General features: G+C 39.6%; 1 protein-coding gene across 1 annotated transcript in view; it reads right to left on the bottom strand.

The window, feature by feature from the left end:
- Window positions 1-18,486, bottom strand: part of CSMD1 (CUB and Sushi multiple domains 1) — a 2,040,038-nt gene that overhangs the window by 141,569 nt on the left and 1,879,983 nt on the right. The window contains exons 48-50 of the mRNA XM_032158987.2: window positions 10,058-10,246; window positions 4,746-4,892; window positions 273-461 (exon numbers count right to left, since the gene is read on the bottom strand). Coding sequence (XP_032014878.1) covers window positions 273-461; window positions 4,746-4,892; window positions 10,058-10,246 — 525 coding nt within the window. The remainder of the gene's footprint in view (window positions 1-272; window positions 462-4,745; window positions 4,893-10,057; window positions 10,247-18,486) is intronic.

Genomic DNA, 18,486 nt, shown 5'->3' with positions numbered 1-18,486 from the left:
TTTTTTACTTCAAGAGGAAGTACAAGGAAGTGTTAGAATAACTTGACCCAGGATCTAGTGAATGTCCAACCCTTCTCCAAATTCAGGCTATACAACCACATGTCAGGAAAGTTTGCATGGCCACTGGAAGGTTTAATTCATACTGTTATAAGCCAACATTCAATTTTTCCTTACCTTTTATTCTTAGTTAGTGCTTCATTTACTTTCAGAGAGTGATTAAAATGAGAGCAATACACAGGAAACAAGGCTGGGGATGAAACTGCATTTCTTACCCTGGCAGAGTGGCAAGAGGGAGTCCCACTGGTACATGCCAAGTGGGTTTCGTCTACAGGTTGCATTGCTGTGGCCGATCATTCGGTATCCAGGCTTGCAAAAATAATGCACTTTGCTTCCAACCGCTCCTGAGGTCCTGTTTAGAATACCCCCATTCTTCAGGGTGTGGGTCAAACTGCAGTAAGGTGCTGTGGGCAGACAGACACACACACAGATAAGTGAACGAGCAAACAAATGGCCAGTTTCATTGCCTTGGTGAGAGTCTATAAATGAATGACTTCTGATTTCCAAAAGGTAGGAAATGAGCACCAGTATGTAAGTTTGTTCTAAAGAGCATTCCAGAACTTGAGCGTCAAGAGGCAAGTCTCATACTCTGAAGTTCAGATCATCTGCAGCTTTGAGTCACTGTAGTAGTCAGTACTGTATTGTGAGAAACATAGGAGTATCCAATCTTTTGGCTTCCCTGGGCCGCATTGGAAGAAGAATTGTCTTGCGCCACACACAAAACACACTAACACTAATGATAGCTAAGGAGCTATAAAAGAAACTGCAGAAAAATCTTATAATGTTTTAAGAAAGTTTACAAATTTGTGTTGGGCCGCATTCAAAGTCATCCTGGGCCGTATGCAGCCCAAGGGCTGCAGGTTGACTTGGTCTAGAAGGATCATTTTGAATGACCTCACTCACCTCTCTAAAGCAGGTTACCTACTTAAATAAGCACATCTGTCACTAGGATAAAAGTGATAGGGTACCGCACAAGGCATCATATTTGAAACAAAAATATTCTCCATGTTTTTTTAAGTATTGTTAAAACGGAGAAAGTAGAAATACGTAACATTTTCTTAATCAAGGCCATTAACTTTTTTCCTTGTGGCTGTTCAGTGAAACTTCTGGACTGTACAATGCTGTAGATATTAACCTTCTTTTTTAACATACGGGATTTGGATGAAATCTTTGAAGAAAATGCATTCTCTTGAGTCAATGACAATCTCACAATAGCTTTAATCATCCCTCTTTGTAAGGAGACGTTTTAAAACTAGAGACGGGCATTTGGTAAAATAATAGTTTTACTCACAAAGAATGTCACATGTCTAAGGCTAAAAGTCTCTGCATCTTATTTACACATTGAGACAAAGAAACTTGCTTCGTCTGCACAAGGTGAGGTCACTACTGCATAAGGCGAGGTCACTACCACACAAAATCCTAGGAACTCACTTCAGATGAATTTAAACAATACAACAGAGAAGGTCGTTATGAACTGGGAACTCTCAGTTTCTTTTCAAAGAATTTTAGATCTTCCACTTCCCGCTGGGGCTTCCATATAAAAGCACACACATGCAGGTCTGAATCTTAACACTGCTCCTTTCCTTGGAATTACATTCAGAAGAAACTTTCTAAACGTTTTCTATCATAGTGGTGCCCAGAAGCAACAATTTATGTGTCTGGCCTCAATTGTCAACCATGTTCCTAAGGAGAAGTGTCCTCAGAGAATATTCTCAGCTGGGTGAGCCTCTGAAGTATCATTTCCTTTTTTTAATGGGCTGATTTTTCTAAAGTGAAAATCCACTATCATAAGAATCTCTTGATTCATGGCTCCATTGGACACACCATTTTCTACCTCCAGTTGTTTCTAGACCAAATTCTTCTAAGTTTTGAATGAACCGAAACACTTAGTTTAGACAAAGTATGAGTACAACCAGGCACCCTGAATACCAATGGCTTGGAATCACTGTGCTAGTAAAAAAAAAAAAAAAAAAAAAAAAAAAGTTAATAAAAAATAGAAGGAACAATCAGACTATAGATTCCTCTCCAAAGTCACAGATAAGTTGAATAAAGTTTACAGGAAGTGAGACCAAGAGGCTCATCGGGTGTCACCTGTGCTTTATGACCCAGCTCCATCTGTTACGAGATATAACTTGCAGGATGAGTATCTAACTCTACAGATTCCAATAAGGCTCCATTTTCTTTTACTGTGTTTCTTCCATCGCCAGCCCCTCAGAATACCCCTTTTTGCCTAACTCACTTAGAATAAGACATGAAGGGCCCCTCAGGGGAAACCATAGCACAGAATACAAAGACAGACTGGAGCAGGGGCCCTGCCAGCCCAACTCCTGGCTGCGGGAAGAGGAATTCAGAGGAGCAGGGCCCGGTCCTTCCACTCTGCTGGTGCAGCCTTGGAAAATCTGGGATATAGAATGAAAAGTCTAATGGGTACCCAGGTGAGAGAAGACTGGGAGAGGTGGATATTCTGGAATTTCAGCGTGAATGCCAAACCACTCTGTACTTTCGACCCGCCCAATACGGAAGCTTTCATTTGCTTCTCGTAGTACCAAAAGGACATTGTTAATTCAGCCTGCACTTAGCACAGTTTATGGAATTGTCCAGAACCACTGTTCGACAGGCATTTCTTTGTCTTTTTTAACTCAGATTTCAATTATGGTGATTCATTATATTGCTTTTATGCCTGAATGATCAAGAGTTTACGTGCGTAGGGCAAAAACATGTTGGGGATGCAATGTGTGTTCATGTGACCATATTATGGGCTAGAGTTCCCTTGGCCACATCTTAATATTTTAGGGACACTTTCATTTAATCAATGCTCAGAAATTACTGATGCTGACCTAGCAGAGATCACTGAGTCACCAATTCTAAGTAAAAAGCTGTGAGATAGAAAAAGAATTTTTTATGTTCACATATGACACATATATGTCTATCTATCTGTCTCTGTTTCTCACTCTCCCTCTCCACTTAAACAACATAAAACTGTCTATTCTTCTTCTCCCAATACAGTTTAACAATGAGGCTCTTCTTGTGGTATGACAACAAATGAAAATACCTTTAGAAAGACATAGAGATCATTGATCTCACAGTTGAAGGTATAATCATATCACCAAGCTACTAAGAATTTCTCTGCAGGTAAAACAAGATAAATTATGTTCATCATGATTTTGGCTGTGCTGACCATGTTTGCACATTGGAAAAATTCAAACACCTTTAAGAGTCTGACTATCGGCTGGGTGCGGTGGCTCACGCCTGTAATCCCAGCACTTTGGGAGGCCGAGGCGGCCGGATCACAAGGTCAGGAGATCGAGACCATCCTGGCTAACACAGTGAAACCCCAACTCTACTAAAAAAATACAAAAAAATCAGCCTGGCTTGGTGGCGGGTGCCTGTAGTCCCAGCTACTTGAGACGCTGAGGCAGAATGGCATGACCCCAGGAGGCGGAGCTTGCAGTGAGCCGAGACCCCGCCACTGCACTCCAGCCTGGGTGACAGAGCAAGACTCCATCTCAAAAAAAAAAAAAAAAAAAAAAAAAGTCTGACTATCTATTTTTTGGAACAAGGAGTTTGCTAAATGCAAATTCCATCACTGCATCGATGTCTTTGTAGCAAAGGTCTGAGTATATTTTATTACACCTTCCAGAGGAAGAAGGTCTGAATTTCTTGCCTGTTATCCTCACATCAAGGGCCTTTCAAAACCTTGATGCTTTTTACCATTTTATATGTCTACCAACCAGAGTGAGCTAAAACCTTATTCTTAAAACTGCTGTTTTAAGACTGTTTCCTGTTTTTCCCTCTGGACGCTCCTAGTCCCTAAAGAGGTAAAACACCAACACGGTAATAAACAATCCTCCGTCAGCACACATGGTTCACTTCCCATACACAATGAGCATCTTTCACGGCAAAGTTGTCAAGGGCATTATTGAGTGAGATTTTGAGAAAAGTTTAGATTTTCTGCTTAGTAATTGAAACGTGCTCAGGAATTAAGAGTCTGCCTACTGCTTCTGTAGGAAAGTTTAAAGAATAGTGTGGTCCGAACATATTGATGATTGTATACAGGATTTAATGTCTAATAAATACATTGACAGATTTGATCAATTTGTTACTAATTGATTTCGTTAATATAAAACACTGCTGGCAGAGAATGATTAAAGTATATAGAGAAAGGGCAAAATAATTTACATTTTGATAAGGAAATATATATATTAAACATATATTTATTATGTACATGCTTATTTGTACAAATATATATATATACATATATGTCGTGTGAAGAGACCTGCAGATAGATACAAAACATGACTATTAATAGTTAAGAGATTAACATCACTTATGTAATAAATAGAAATACAACTATCTTTTCCTATTTGTTTCCTTACCATTTAAACATATTTTAAAATTAATTCTGATTATATTAGTTTATCTTTTGGAAAATGTCTTTGCTTTCTATAATATGAATTTCAGCAGTTTGTAATTTTAACAATAAAATTCTAAATATTAAGCAACAAATTTCCCAATGTAGTTTAGAGGAATCATTCAGAATAATTCCCCACCATATAATTCCAATGTAGTTACTTATTAATCTTTAAGAATTAGGATTATATTGTAAATTTCTACTTAAACTGTTTTATTCAATGAAAATCACCTGTTTTAAAACACTTTCATATAAAATCTAAACCTCATTTACTTACCTGCATAGCGAATCTTGAATCCTTTCTTACTGGTGGCATGGTCAGTGGACCAGCGGAGATATAACTGATTACTTCTGCTTGTAAAATTGGATTGTTCAGTATGATTCCCACTTAAGACTACTAGCAGAGGACTTTGCCCAGAAGAACCTAAGTGAAACAGAAAACCAAAAACATTCAGAGATGGGTGAGCACCTACAAAATGCATACTAGATTTAGCTTTGGATTACACTGCAGTCTACGTGTGCAATACACAGATATAATTATTACAAAAGTGGAAAACAAATTCCAAATGGCTATAGTGACAGATACATTTTCTGATAAAAACAAGACAATAATGTACAAAAATAATTTCAGCTGCATATGCTATCAATGGCATCATATTTAAATGAGCTTCATCTATAAAACAGCAGTAACTGAAAAAAATGAAAGTAATAAATATTGTTGTTAGTATTTACAATATTGTACTTATACAGGAAAATAGAAACTTTCATGTAATACTAGCGGAAGTGTAAAGTAGTAGAATCACTTTGGAGGACTATCTGGTAACATCCAGTAAAATTCAAGGTTTAATTATATTTCTATGAATCCTAGCACATGTGCGCAAGTATTATTTACATAGTGAACACGTGTATTCTAACACTACTTCTCATGGTAAATTTTAGATTAAACTAGTAATTTGGAGTTTTAAAAAAGAACTGAAGATTCCATGAAAAAGAATTAGATTCATACAGCATTAAAATTAACAAACTAGATATACACATATCCACATAAGTAATTCTTAATATAACAGATTATTACTAAAAATATATATTTAGAGATAAATATAATAGGATAACAATTACATGCAAAATAAAAAATGCAACATATAAAATGTGTATATGTAGATGATAGAGAAATAATTATAAAACATGCATAACCATGACCCATGCAACTCCAGCTTCAGAATACTAACCTCCTCTAGCAGAGGCGCAAGTGGAATTGGATATGGGTGAAGCTTCTACATTTACCTGTACACATTGCTTCTTTATAAGATGAGGCCTAAAGTCAATTTGACAAAGCCCTGAAATTCATATCTAGTTTTTTCATTTTTTCACCTGTCCATGGTATTTGAAATTGTTTTAAAAATATTGAGACAACAAAGTTAACACTGAATGTACAGGTAAGAAAAGACAGCCCAGCGGAGAGCCAGCCGGCATTGCCCTCATCAGCATAACCCAAAGCCATTTATGAGGACAAACTGCTTCATGGCACTGGGGCTTGCCAGCGACGCTACTCCGTAATGAGCTCAGCATCATCTCACACTCGTAAAAGCGTTCACGGCGTTTTGCATTTCACAGTTCACTCCTAGGGAACACATTACAGACTGGGACAATGCAGCTCTCGTTGTTCATAATACAAATGCTATGAAGTAAAGTGACACCTCTCTTTGTTGTTATAAATAAAATTTTATTTGTGCAAAGATACCGAGAAACCACACTCCACTCACCGTGTAACTCCCAATCAGAGCAGTTCTCATGATTTTTTTCTAGTAAGACTGTTATGGACTAGACTGGGTTCCCCTCAAACTTACACACTTAAGTCGTATGAAGTCCTAACCCTCAGGACTTGGAAATGTGACTTTAAAGAGAGAGAGGGAGGGTCCCTAAAGACATAACTAAGGTTAAACGAGGTAGTATGGGTGGGTCCTGATCTAATATAACTGATGTCTTTCTAAGAAAAGGAGATTAAGACACAGACACACCCTGAGTGGGGGCCACATCTGCAAGCCTGGGAGGGAGGCTTGGAGGAGAGGCCCGCCCTGCTGACCCCTTCCACTTAAAAGTTTAGCATCCAGAATTGTGAGAACATAAATTTCTGTTGAGGCTAGGCGTGGTGGCTCACACCTGTAATCCCAGAACTTTAGAAGGTAGAGGCGAGTGGATCACCTGAGGTCAGAAGTTTGAGACCAGCCTGGCCAATACGGTGAAACCCCATCTTTACTAAAAATACAAAAAATTAGCTGGGCATGGTAGCAGGCACCTGTAATCCCAGCTACTCAGGAGGATGAGGCAGGAAAACTGCTTGAACCCAGGAGGTGGAGGTTGCAGTGAGTTGAGGTTGTGCCATTGCACTCCAGCCTGGGCAACAAGAGCAAAATTCTGTCCTAAAAAAAAAAAATTCTGTTGAAGCCACTCAATTTATAGCACTTTGTCATGGCAGCCCTAGGAAAGAAATATGAAACAAACAAAGAAAAAACCACAACCCAAAACTAGCATATTAAATAACTGGGCAATGCTGACTTTGGTCAGAGAGAAGGAGGATGAGAATAAATAATATTCATAGTTCTCACTATGAAAAACGTCATGGCTAAATTTCCTGGGAGACGCCCTGCAAAAGAGTGGCTGGTATTTCATAATCAAAGACAAAGCGTGTTTGGTATGTTGGTTTGCTTGTTGGTGTTTAAAAGGATAATGTATATTCTGAGATAAAATGCCACTGGGAAATTAATTAACCTGAATTTATGATATTTTGAAATGTCATTTTCAGTGACAGAACTCAAGAGTAAAGTTTTAGGGTTTTTTCTTTTTTTTTTTTTTTTGAGACCGAGTCTTGCTCTGTCTCCCAGGCTGGAGTGCGATGGTACAATCTCGGCTCTCTGCAGCCTTTGCCTCCCAGGCTCAAATGATTCTCTTGCTTCACCTCCTGAGTAGCTGGGATTACAGGCGCCTGCCACTGAGCCCAGCTAATTTTTGTATTTTTTAGCAGAGACAGGGTTTCACCATGTTGGCCAGGCTGGTCTCGAACTCCTGACCTCAGGTGATCCATTCATCTCGGTCTCCTAAAGTGCTGGGATTACAGGCATGAGCCACCAAGCCCAGCCAGTTTTAGACATTCTTAATCCAGCATCTGAATCCTCATTACGTTCTATCTGTTCTCTTTGTCTAAAATGTAACTAACTTTCTAGAACGACTAGTCTTTAAAAGCACACATTCAAATTGGCATGTACAGAAAACCAGCACAGCAGTAAAGGAAGGTATCCATTTCTGTTACCAAAATGGAAACTAAGTATTCCACCAGTGTACACTGTAATTTTAATTTTGACAGTCTTCTCAATTGAGTTTCATAATGATTAAAACACTGTGTTTTAAAAAGCATTATGTGATATCCACTACTTAAGCCATAGAGAGTAATATACTCTTGAGATAATAAAGTTTAAAATCAATACATTCAACATGTTTTTTGGTCAACCTATGAACTATAAAAGAGCCCATCTTACAAAAAAAAAAAAAAGAGAGAGACAGAGAGATACAAACATGACATTTACTGAAACAAAAATGTCATCGCTTAAAAACATATTCATATAAAACTCTGACCTTTCACTTTGTAGAAAAACTTTAAGACCAGACAATCCTAGTCACTGATCTCTGATAATTTTGACAGCAAGTATTATGCTATTGTCTCTAACGTATTTTGCCTGTTGTTTATAATGGCTATGATCTGTCCAAATTTGTAGGAGATCAAATTGCAAGCCATGAGTGCATAAATTATTCATAAATAGTTTGCTCCTGAAAGTAAGAGACTTAAAAGCATGGCCAGTATATTTTGATTCAACTACTGTGAAACAAAAGAACATGCATAAGTTCAAAATAATTATTTAAATATACTTTTATGTCCTTTGTAGGGATACATATGTCTGTATATACACAAACACAAACACAGACACACAGCCTGTGAAGGTGGATGCTCTACATTTTAATTTTTGTATAATACCTAACAGGCCTCAAACAGTTTACCTCTCTCCTTCCTCAACAAGAGAAACCCCATTTTTATACTCACCTAACGACTGACTTCTCTCTACTCTACAGCCTAAAGGAAAAGTTGGAAATAATGTATGTTTGTTTTAATATACACATTTAAAAAGCCACGCTCTGAAAATGAAAATATTGCTCTCCAGTCCTCTGTTTCTATCTATAAAAATGTGAGTTTAATTTCTAATTTATTAATTCATTTTTGAAAATACATGAATTGATTGAGTGATGTCTATCTATACAAGCAATTTGATTCATCGCCTCAGTAAAGTGAATACAAACACACATCAAATCAATTAGAATAATTTACTTTTTTCACTGAATTGACTGTTATTTATCTGAACTCAATGACAAACCTTTCAAAATATGTGAAAACCCTGTTATTATGTACCGCCATAATCACATCCGGTCTAATTTTCTTGGGTATGATGGTTTTACACAAAGACAAATATTACCATTCCTTCCATTTCAAACTGACGATTCAACCACATATTACTTTTAATCACATCACTGTTAAAATTTTCATTCAAATCGCATAAAAATCATAAGACTATTATTGAAAACGGTATTGCATGCGTTCAGTTAACCATATTTCACTATTTCAAAGCATCACACTTTAAAAACGCCTGTAGCATTTATCATCTAGAAATCTCTGTGAGCCATGATTTTTTACATATTTCTAGTAAATACTTATTTCTAGAAAAATAATTATATAGATGACAAAAATACCTCTGGGCCTAAGTTTCCTAAAATATCTTGTGAATTGCAATTACATACAGGAGAGAGAGAAAGAGCTATTGAGATCATCTTCTCTAAATCACCGTGTTAAAAAATCAAATAATGGTTAAAGAAGATTCGGTACATTTTCAGGGTGTATTCCTAAGCATTCTAACTGTTTGAAAAGTGACAGTGTTAACAATCACATGGTTTGGCTGTGTCCCCTCCCAAATCTCTTCTTGAACTGTAACTCCCACGATTCCCACATATCGCGGGACAAACCTGGTGGGAGGTAACTGAATCATGTGGGTGGGTCTTTCCCATGCTGTTCTCCTGATAGTGAGTAAGTCCCACAAGATCTGACGGTTTTAAAAACAGGATTTTTCCCTGCACAAGCTCTCTCTCGTGCGCGTGCACCCACTCTCGCGCTCTCTCTCTCTCTCACGCCTGCCAGTATCCATATAAAACGTGACTTGCTCCTCCTTGCCTTCCACCATGATTGTGAGGTCTTCCCAGCCATGCGGAACTGTAAGTCCATTAAATCTCTTTTTCTTCCTAGTCCTGGGTATGTCTTTATCAGCAGCATGAAAATGGACTAATACAGTACAACAATCATATGGTAATGTTTTACAGACCGCTTGATCTCTTGAGAATGCACAACCCCAAACTAGTTTATTTTTTGTTTGCTTTGGGAAAACATAAGTTAACTCAAGAATATATTCAAGCCTTTATGTTACTAAAACATTGTAACAGTGTTTTTATTAATGATGCTGAGGTCACCGGTATACAAAGATTAAAGAAACTTACCATCAAACACTTCCAGTGCATCAAATTGCTTTTCACTTTGAAATGTGTCCACAAAGATGGTAATGTTGTAGTTTGGTTCCACTTTAATACTCCAAGAGCAAGTCTGGGAGTTAAAATAATTACCCGGGTACCCTGGACTGAGAATGACTCCCGATGATCCAGTCCGGACTTCATTTGCTGGGCATTGTGCTGGAGAGAAAAGTACCAGCAAAAGTTTGCTTTAATAAAATGATCCCAACTTCAATAGGATAGTTTCTATCCCTGTATAAACACGCCAATGAAAGGAAAAAGCAATCTTATAGAGCTCTGGCTAAATTTCATACCGGATGCAAACACAGAAGGAGGGCAACACTAAATAATCATGAGAATTGTGCATCTGTCTCTTTGCAGTTCTCTCCACTCAGCCTGCACACTCCTTCGGCCCCTGCATCTCCCACACACCTTAATTTGGGGCAGGTGCATCATGGATTTCATTATACAATGCAAGGCTTCCTAACTCCACTACAAAGAAGAACCTCACCATTTCAAAAGAGTACTACAGAAATATGGTGAAATGTTATGCAATAAGAAAAGAAAACTCCTATTTATTTTGGCGTTAAATATACAGTAGCCCCTCGTTATTCCTGGGGATACATTCCAAGAGCCCTAGTGATGCCTGATGCTGCAGATGGTCCAGAATGCTATGTTGTTTCTGGTGCAATCACATCATACAGGGCAATGGATATGCTGGACAAAGCTGGGATTCATGTCCTGGGTGAGACATAGCCCGGGGATGACAGATTTCATGAGGCTATTCAGAACACAGCAAAACTTTAAATGTGTTGTTATTTCTGGAATTTTTTATTTAATATTTTCAGACTGTGCTTGATCACAGGTAACTGAAATTGCAGAAAGGGAAACCTCGGATCGGGGGTGGGGGAGAACGACTGTACTTAGCATAGTAATATTCAAACGTGCGATGCGATTGCTCGGGACCCTGGGAAAAGGAAGAATTAGAGACCTGGTCTCAGTCGCACATGGGACACCTCAGCAGGAGCCCTGATTCCTAAGGGATGAATTAATTGTAAATGTATCATGAAGATACTATGGCTACATCCTATTTTTTCTCCTCTTGCTTTTTAAAAAATTATTATTCAACTACTTCCAGTTTAATCAACATAAAAATAATCTGCAGGGATCTGGACATGCAAAACAAAACGCCACAGTCTCCTAATTAGTAATTTCTCTCATCACTAAATTATCTTCCAGAAACAGTCTGTGTATAAAACTATTAAGGGAAATTTTTTTCTATTATTGGTAATGGTTCATAAATAAAAAAGGTATATCAAAATTACTTGTAGAGTCTTGAGAGTGCTACAGTTAATCACATTTTTCTTAATGAAAAAGAGCTGTTAAATTTATTTATTGAGTTATCGCCTTTTAATTAGTTAAATGTGTGCTATTTATACATACATTTCAAGATAGAAACTCGTCAAACAGATAAGCGAAGCTTATGATGTGTGTTTTTATTCAAGTAACTGCCTTTTGAAAGGTAATTTATTTCCTATTTTCTTCCATTTATCTTAGCATTCTAATTAAGATATATTTTAAAATTTAGAAAATGTTTAGACCTAAGACCACCAATCATAAAACATTTCATAGAACTCTTTAAATAACACGTATTTTAGGTGAGATTTTGAAAATATTTACAACGATAAATTAATGGCAATAATATAAACTAAAATAATCCTAATCAGAACACACAGATGGAAACAACTGAGTTAAAGGTCTAATTTTCTTCTGTGATGGTGACCTCACCACTTTGTAAAATACACGATGCCCATTCAAAATTAATGTGATATTTTAAGAAAGAAAAAATAATGAAATTAGAGTTCATGCCTGTGTATATCCGTGCAGGATAGGACCTCAAGTTTTAGAAGCTCCACAGACCCGCCTTGACTTTGCAATAACAACCAGGGCTTTTCTTGGCTCTGACGTGTAAGTACAGACTAATAATAGCTCCCCCTCAGGGTTCTAATTAGAGCCAATATATGCATTTTTTTTTTAATCTAAAGCACTATGTGGGCAGAAACAGTTGTAAGGACTAGGGATGATTACATCACATGCCTACCTTTTCATAACTGTTAGGGACAAACCGCCCCAAAAAGCTTCTTGGTACTGCGGACACTCCCCCCAAGCCCCTCTGTACTGCCCACCCCTCCCCTTAATGCCCTGCAACTCTTCTCTGTGCCGTTCACCCTTCCCCCAAGCCTCTTTACATTTCTAAGCCTTATCCAAGCACTGCAGTGAAACCAGCAGACTTCACTTATCAGACCTTACTACAAAAAGCAAACCCCAATTACAAACCATCCAGACCACACAGAGGGAGGTCCCTGGGAAGCATAAACAAACTTTACCTACACCCTCCTGCAAGTTCCTTCATCTAGCTGCTGCCATAAACTTTCGTCACAAGAGAGTATATGGCAAAGTTAACCAACAAACAACCCCGGGGTCCCTCTCCCCCATATAAACCCCTCATTTTGTAAGCTCAGGGCTGCCTCTTGTGTCTGTGGTGGAGCAGCTGGCAGGTTCAATAAACTTATTCACCTGACTTTGGGTCTATTCATCCTTTCTCTAGGCTGACCTTATACTAACACAAAAATGCCACCAGAGGGCGTTTCAGTTTGTGGGATTACACTTGAAAAATAGCCAATCTCTCTACCCTGTATTTTAATGAGGACTGAGATTTTATAACTGCAGCTATAGTTATCAGATGACACTGGAACTTCAGGCCATCTGTAAGTACGAAACCTTTACTGAGTTGCTAAAATCCACTTGAAAACCTATTCGCACATCCTGGGGTTTGACAGCAGTGCAGTGATCTAACCCAGAAGCAGCATTTTAAACATAGCCATTCTTATCCCTTTCATATTTGAAAAGCTGATTTTCTTTCTTAGGGAAGACAAAATGAAAATATAAGCAACTTGTTATATAATTCCCACTAGTTTACAGAGGACTCTCAGTTTCTACAATTCTCTCCGACCAAAGAGGTAGGAGATAATTTGTAGAGAATTTGTACCATTTTTCATTTGTATCATTTTTCATTTGTACCATTTTTCATTTGTATCATTTATCATTTGTATCATTTTTCTTACAATATTTAGCAATACTTTTTTCAGTCATACATATTGTTTTCAAAATTCATTTGGGTTTTTTTGGTGTTTTGAGGTTTAGTTTTGTTTTTAATTTGTTTGTTTGTTTGAGACAGGGTCTCACTCTGTCACCCAAGCCAGGCTGGAGTGCAGCGGCAGGATCACAGCTCACTGCAGCCTTGACCTCCCACCTCAGCTGCTCGAGTAGCTGGGACTATAGGCGCACACCACCCCTCCTGGCTAATTTTCGTATTTTTATTTTGGAAACCTTGTTTTGCCATGTTACCCAGGCGGCTTTCCAAGTCCTGGGCTCAAGCAATCCTTCCACCTCAGCCTCCACTGTGCTCGGCCTAAGAGGCATTTGGATGTGTTTGCCCATGAGTGAAAGTGATTTGCTTTCTTGTGTTTCTTCTGCTCTTTCATATGGAACCACTCCTTCTGCTCAGTGATATAAACTGTTGCTTGGAGCAATACCCACTTGGAGTGGGAGGGCTTAAAGGGACTGCGGTGTTGTCCTGTAGCTGAGATGTTTATTTCTTAGCAGCAATCACACATTAGAAAACAACTGTGTCTCCACTTGGGAATCTGGGAAACCTCTCACCACAGGGCAGCACCTGCTTAGAGCACCTGTCAAAAACACACATGAAAGCTTGCCTCTCTCAGACATCACCTGCGCTTCAAGCTATGATCCTTCTGCACAATGTTAGTGCCCCAGATTGTTTTTAAAGAAAAATAAAATGTGAGGTTTAAAACCCAAAGCCTCTTATTCAATGCATCTCATAGGCCTTCAGCAAAAGTAATAGGAGATGAGGATTAGTACTCCAGGGTTAATGGCATAAATTGGGATTTATGAGTAACTAAGATTAATTCTTAAAAGCACCTACAGGTATGATGGAATTGGAGAAGGTGAGTCCTCTGTGAACCAGGGGAAAGGCTGCCCCAGGGCCCTCGTGACGCCTGCTATTATCCCGCACACACAGAAGGAAGCCAGAGCTGGGCAGCGGCGGTTTTTATGTCGCCTCCATCCGCTGCTTTCGAATGGTCATTATCAGAAGGTCGTTGAATCTCCTTAATGTTCACTGAAAATGTATTTTTTTTTCTAAAGAAATGAATATTCTAAAAACTATTAAAGGATCCCCCATGGCCCACAGGATGAAGAAACCTGACGTTGAAGCCCTTTAAAGTCAGGTCCTGGTTTAGGTTTCCAGCCTGATTTAACTTACCAACTCTTCCCCCAAAACACCCTGACAGCAAGCAGCAGGAAGCCATCTCCTACTTTTTCCTCGACGCCACACCCTCCTTTGTGTATCCAAACCTTTGGTATTAATTCTCTTCACTTTTTGAAATGCTTCTCTTTCCTTAACAGGAGAAAAGCCACTTCTGTGATGTCTCTTACTCAGGTTTTTCTACACTAAGATGAGTGTCTAGCACAGTAATATCTCCATATAAGGCTTTTTTTTTTTTTAGACGGAGTCTCTCGCTCTGTCACCCAGGCTGGAGTGCAATGGCGTGATCTCGGCTCACTGCAAGTTCCGCCTCCTGGGTTCACGCCATTCTCCTGCCTCAGCTTCCAGAGTAGCTGGGACTACAGGCGCCCGCCACCACGCCCGGCTAACTGTTTTTGTATTTTTAGTACAGACGGGTTTTCACCGTGTTAGCCAGGATGGTCTCGATCTCCTGACTTCGTGATCCGCCCCCCTCAGCCTCCGTAAGTACTGGGATTACAGGCATGAGCCACCAAGCCTGGCCAATGCTGACTTTCAAAGAACAATGCACTCTCCTTGTTTCCCTAAAATTGGTGATAATTTTCCCTTTCTTTCTTTCTTTCTTTCTTTCTTTCTTTCTTTCTTTCTTTCTTTCTTTCTTTCTTCTTTCTTTCTCTTTCTTTCTTTCTTTTTTTGACAGAGTCTTGCTCTGTCGCTCAGGCTGGAGTGCAGTGTTGTGATCTCAGCTCACTGCAACCTCCACATCTGGGGTTCAAGCGATTCTCCAGCCTCAGCCTCCAGAGCAGCTGGGATTACAGATGCCTGCCACCACATCTGGCTAATTTTTGTATTTTTAGTAGAGAGAGGGTTTCACCATGTTGGCCAGGCTGGTGTCAAACTCCTGACCTCAGGTCATCCTCCCGCCTCGGCCTCCCAAAGTGCTGGGATGGTGATAATTTTCAAAGCACAACTTCTAAAAGTCTGGTTATGACATTTGAAGAAGACAGACTAATAGCTAATATAATTTTTCTGAAGAATTTATTGGGAGATGGGCCCCCACTTGAGCACAATCGAATCAATCAAATAGTAGAAAAGTACTTAAAGATGATAATTAAGTGCTTCATTGATTAAGGATCTGGTTAAAGACATCTAGGGTCCCATTTCCTGTTTATTTTTAAATGATGAGTTGCTTAGAGAATGACAGCTAAGATCACTCTCCGTTTGTTTTAAACAAATTGACTCATGACTTGAAAGAGGAGCAGAAAACTAGGTTATCCTGTGTGCCTCCTGAGGAGCCAAGTGGGGCATGGGAACCTTCAGCATGAGTAAAAGTTGACAAATTTTGTCTGCAGAATGCTCCCTGTAACTGTCTGTGACAACGGAGGAAATTGAGAGACTAACGCTCATGTTGCGTTGATCTAGACATGTGCCACTTAAAGATGGGGACAGGCTGTGAGAAATGCATCTTTAGGGGATCATGTCACCACGCAAAGATAACAGCACGCACTCCTGAGGCAGGCCAGTCTCACTAACGCAGGCCTCCATAACAACTGTTTCCGTACTAACGGACTGTTTCACTTAAATATTAAAAGCTGAAAGAGCCAGCGCCTTTATACAAAGCCTGGAAGGTAACAAAGAGTTTGCCCTAGGCTTCTCCTGGGCCTTGAAGCATGACAAGGTAACAAAGGAATTCTTAACAGGACCCTTTTAGAACTCAACAAAGGAATTCTTAACAGGACCCTTTTAGAACTCAACAAGTTTTATTAGCGGTCTGAAGAAACTCCTCAGGCCTCCACAAACAACTTTATTGGGGTCTAAAGGAGCTCCCCAAACCTTTATGATTTAGCAGGAGACAAAACAAGACTAATCACCCCAGCATCTGGACCCGTTTAGATTCAGTAAACTTACTGAGGCTCCAGAGGAAGGTCTTCAGGACTCAGACCTTAGTTACAGATTTTAAAATGTTAATCACTTATGTCTTTAAATAAATACACACTTCCACATAGACATGTAGCTTAGGATGTACAAAAGCTCTAAAAAACTTTGTAATTTTGAGTTGGTCTGGTGATAATTTCCAGGCCTTCTCCCTGTAACCAGTTACAGAAATAAAAACTCTCTTCCCCCTCAGTTCATCTGCATCTCGTTATTGGGCCATGAAAAATAGTAGCCCCACCCTCAGTTTGGTCCAGGAACACTTACACACACCCAGATGGCACAGCCTGCTACACAATTAAGCCATATGGTGTAGCCTATTGCTCCTAGACCCCACACCTGCACAGTATGAGACTGTACTGAAGACTGCAGGCAACTGGAACACAAGGGTAAGTATTCTCACATCTGAACTCGTCTCAACATGGAAAAGGTAATGCGTTGCCCCGTAGTATTGCAACTGCTAGATGTCACTCGGTGGTGGGAATTTTCAGCTTCATTATAATCTTACAGGACCACGTTTATCTACACGATCTGTCATGGATCAAAACGTCATGCAGTGCAGGATTGCTCTCTGTTCTTGGCTTGTCATGAATTAAACATCATTTAAATAAGAACTTGGTTCATCTGGAGAGAACACCCTAATCAAATTCCCTTTTTTTTTTAATGATGTAGTTTTGCTCTTGTTGCCCAGGCTGGAGTGCAATGGCACAATCTCCGCTCAATGCAACCTCCACCTCCCAGGTTCCAGTGATTCTCCTGCCTCAGCATCCCGAGTAGCTGGGATTACAGGCATGTGCCACCAAGCCCGGCTAATTTTGTATTTTCAGTAGAGATGGGGTTTCTTCATGTTGGTCAGGGTGGTCTTGAACTCCTAACCTCAGGTGATCTGCCCACCTCGTCCTCCCAAAGTTCTGGAATTACAGGCATGAGCCACTGCCTCTGACCAAATTCCCTATTTTTAGAGCAGCACATTTGATACATACGTATGCCTTTCTTCTCTACTCACCTAAGATCACCTTTAGTTAAAGTCTATTCTGAGAAACTTGAGGCTTTGTTTGTTGGGATTAAAGTGTACCTTAAAAAATGTGAAGGTTTGCCTGGGTTCATTTTTATATAGAACGGCAGAAGATGAACACTTATTACATCCCCCCTACCGCGAGGAAAGAATCCATAAATAGACCATTGTTGGTCCTGGAAAATGGCACAGACGTTGGCTTTCTCCTAAGAAGACAATGACCTGGGTCTCCTGACTTTTCACCCAATGCAATCCCCACTTCTAAGTAAGGCAACCTAGAGGCACAGATTTTGATGACTTCCACAGCCTGTGGTCTGCTTAGCGTTTACACAGACGAGCAGGCCAAGGGTCTGGCCCTCTGCTCATGTGGTGGTTTCCTGTAATCAATAGTTCTGATGTAGATAGAACTTTAATGTTAATATTTTTTCAAAAAAAACCTAAGTTATTATACATATTTGGTAACAATTCATTCCAAAATGTATGCCAATTTTTCTTCAGATGTAGAAGATTGTTTCTCTTTCAGGGTGCCTGGAATCCCGCCTTATTCCAGAATGAGAATGCACAAAGTTATCAGACTTTTTTTTTCTTTTTCTCTTTTTTTTTGAGACAGAGTTTTGCTCTGTCTCCCAGGCTGGAGTGCAATGGCAAGATCTCGGCTCACTGCAACCTCCACCTCCTGGGTTCAAGCAATTCTCCTGACTCAGCCACCCCAGTAGCTGGGATTACAGGAATGCGCCACCACGCCCAGTTAATTTTGTATTTTTAGTAGAGACAGGGTTTCTCCAAGTTGGTCAGGCTGGTCTCGAACTCCCAACCTCAGGTGATCCGCCCACCTTGGCCTCCCAAAATGCTGGGATTACAGGCATGAGCCACCGCGCCTGGCCAGTTATCAGACCTTTGAAGAGGATCCATTCACAGGTGTGAGCATCTGCAAACCTATTGCAAAGTCGATACTTTTGCAAAGAAAACTTCCTTTTACAGGGAAGGCAGTTAACATTATAAAACACTCAAAAAGATAAATTTATTTAATATTCAGTGGGCCTTTACAACAATCTCAAAAATAAAGCGGATAAATCATCCTCTCTGTGCACAATGCAGGGAAGAGTGACTTGCTCAAATCTGCCTGACTGAGTGACTCTGCCACCT

The sequence above is a fragment of the Hylobates moloch genome, unplaced genomic scaffold (assembly GCF_009828535.3).
Source record: "Hylobates moloch isolate HMO894 unplaced genomic scaffold, HMol_V3 SCAFFOLD_8, whole genome shotgun sequence".
Taxonomy (NCBI): Eukaryota; Metazoa; Chordata; class Mammalia; order Primates; family Hylobatidae; genus Hylobates; species Hylobates moloch.
The sequence above is the reverse complement of the archived record's forward strand: the minus strand, read 5'-3'. Positions and strand labels throughout refer to the sequence as shown.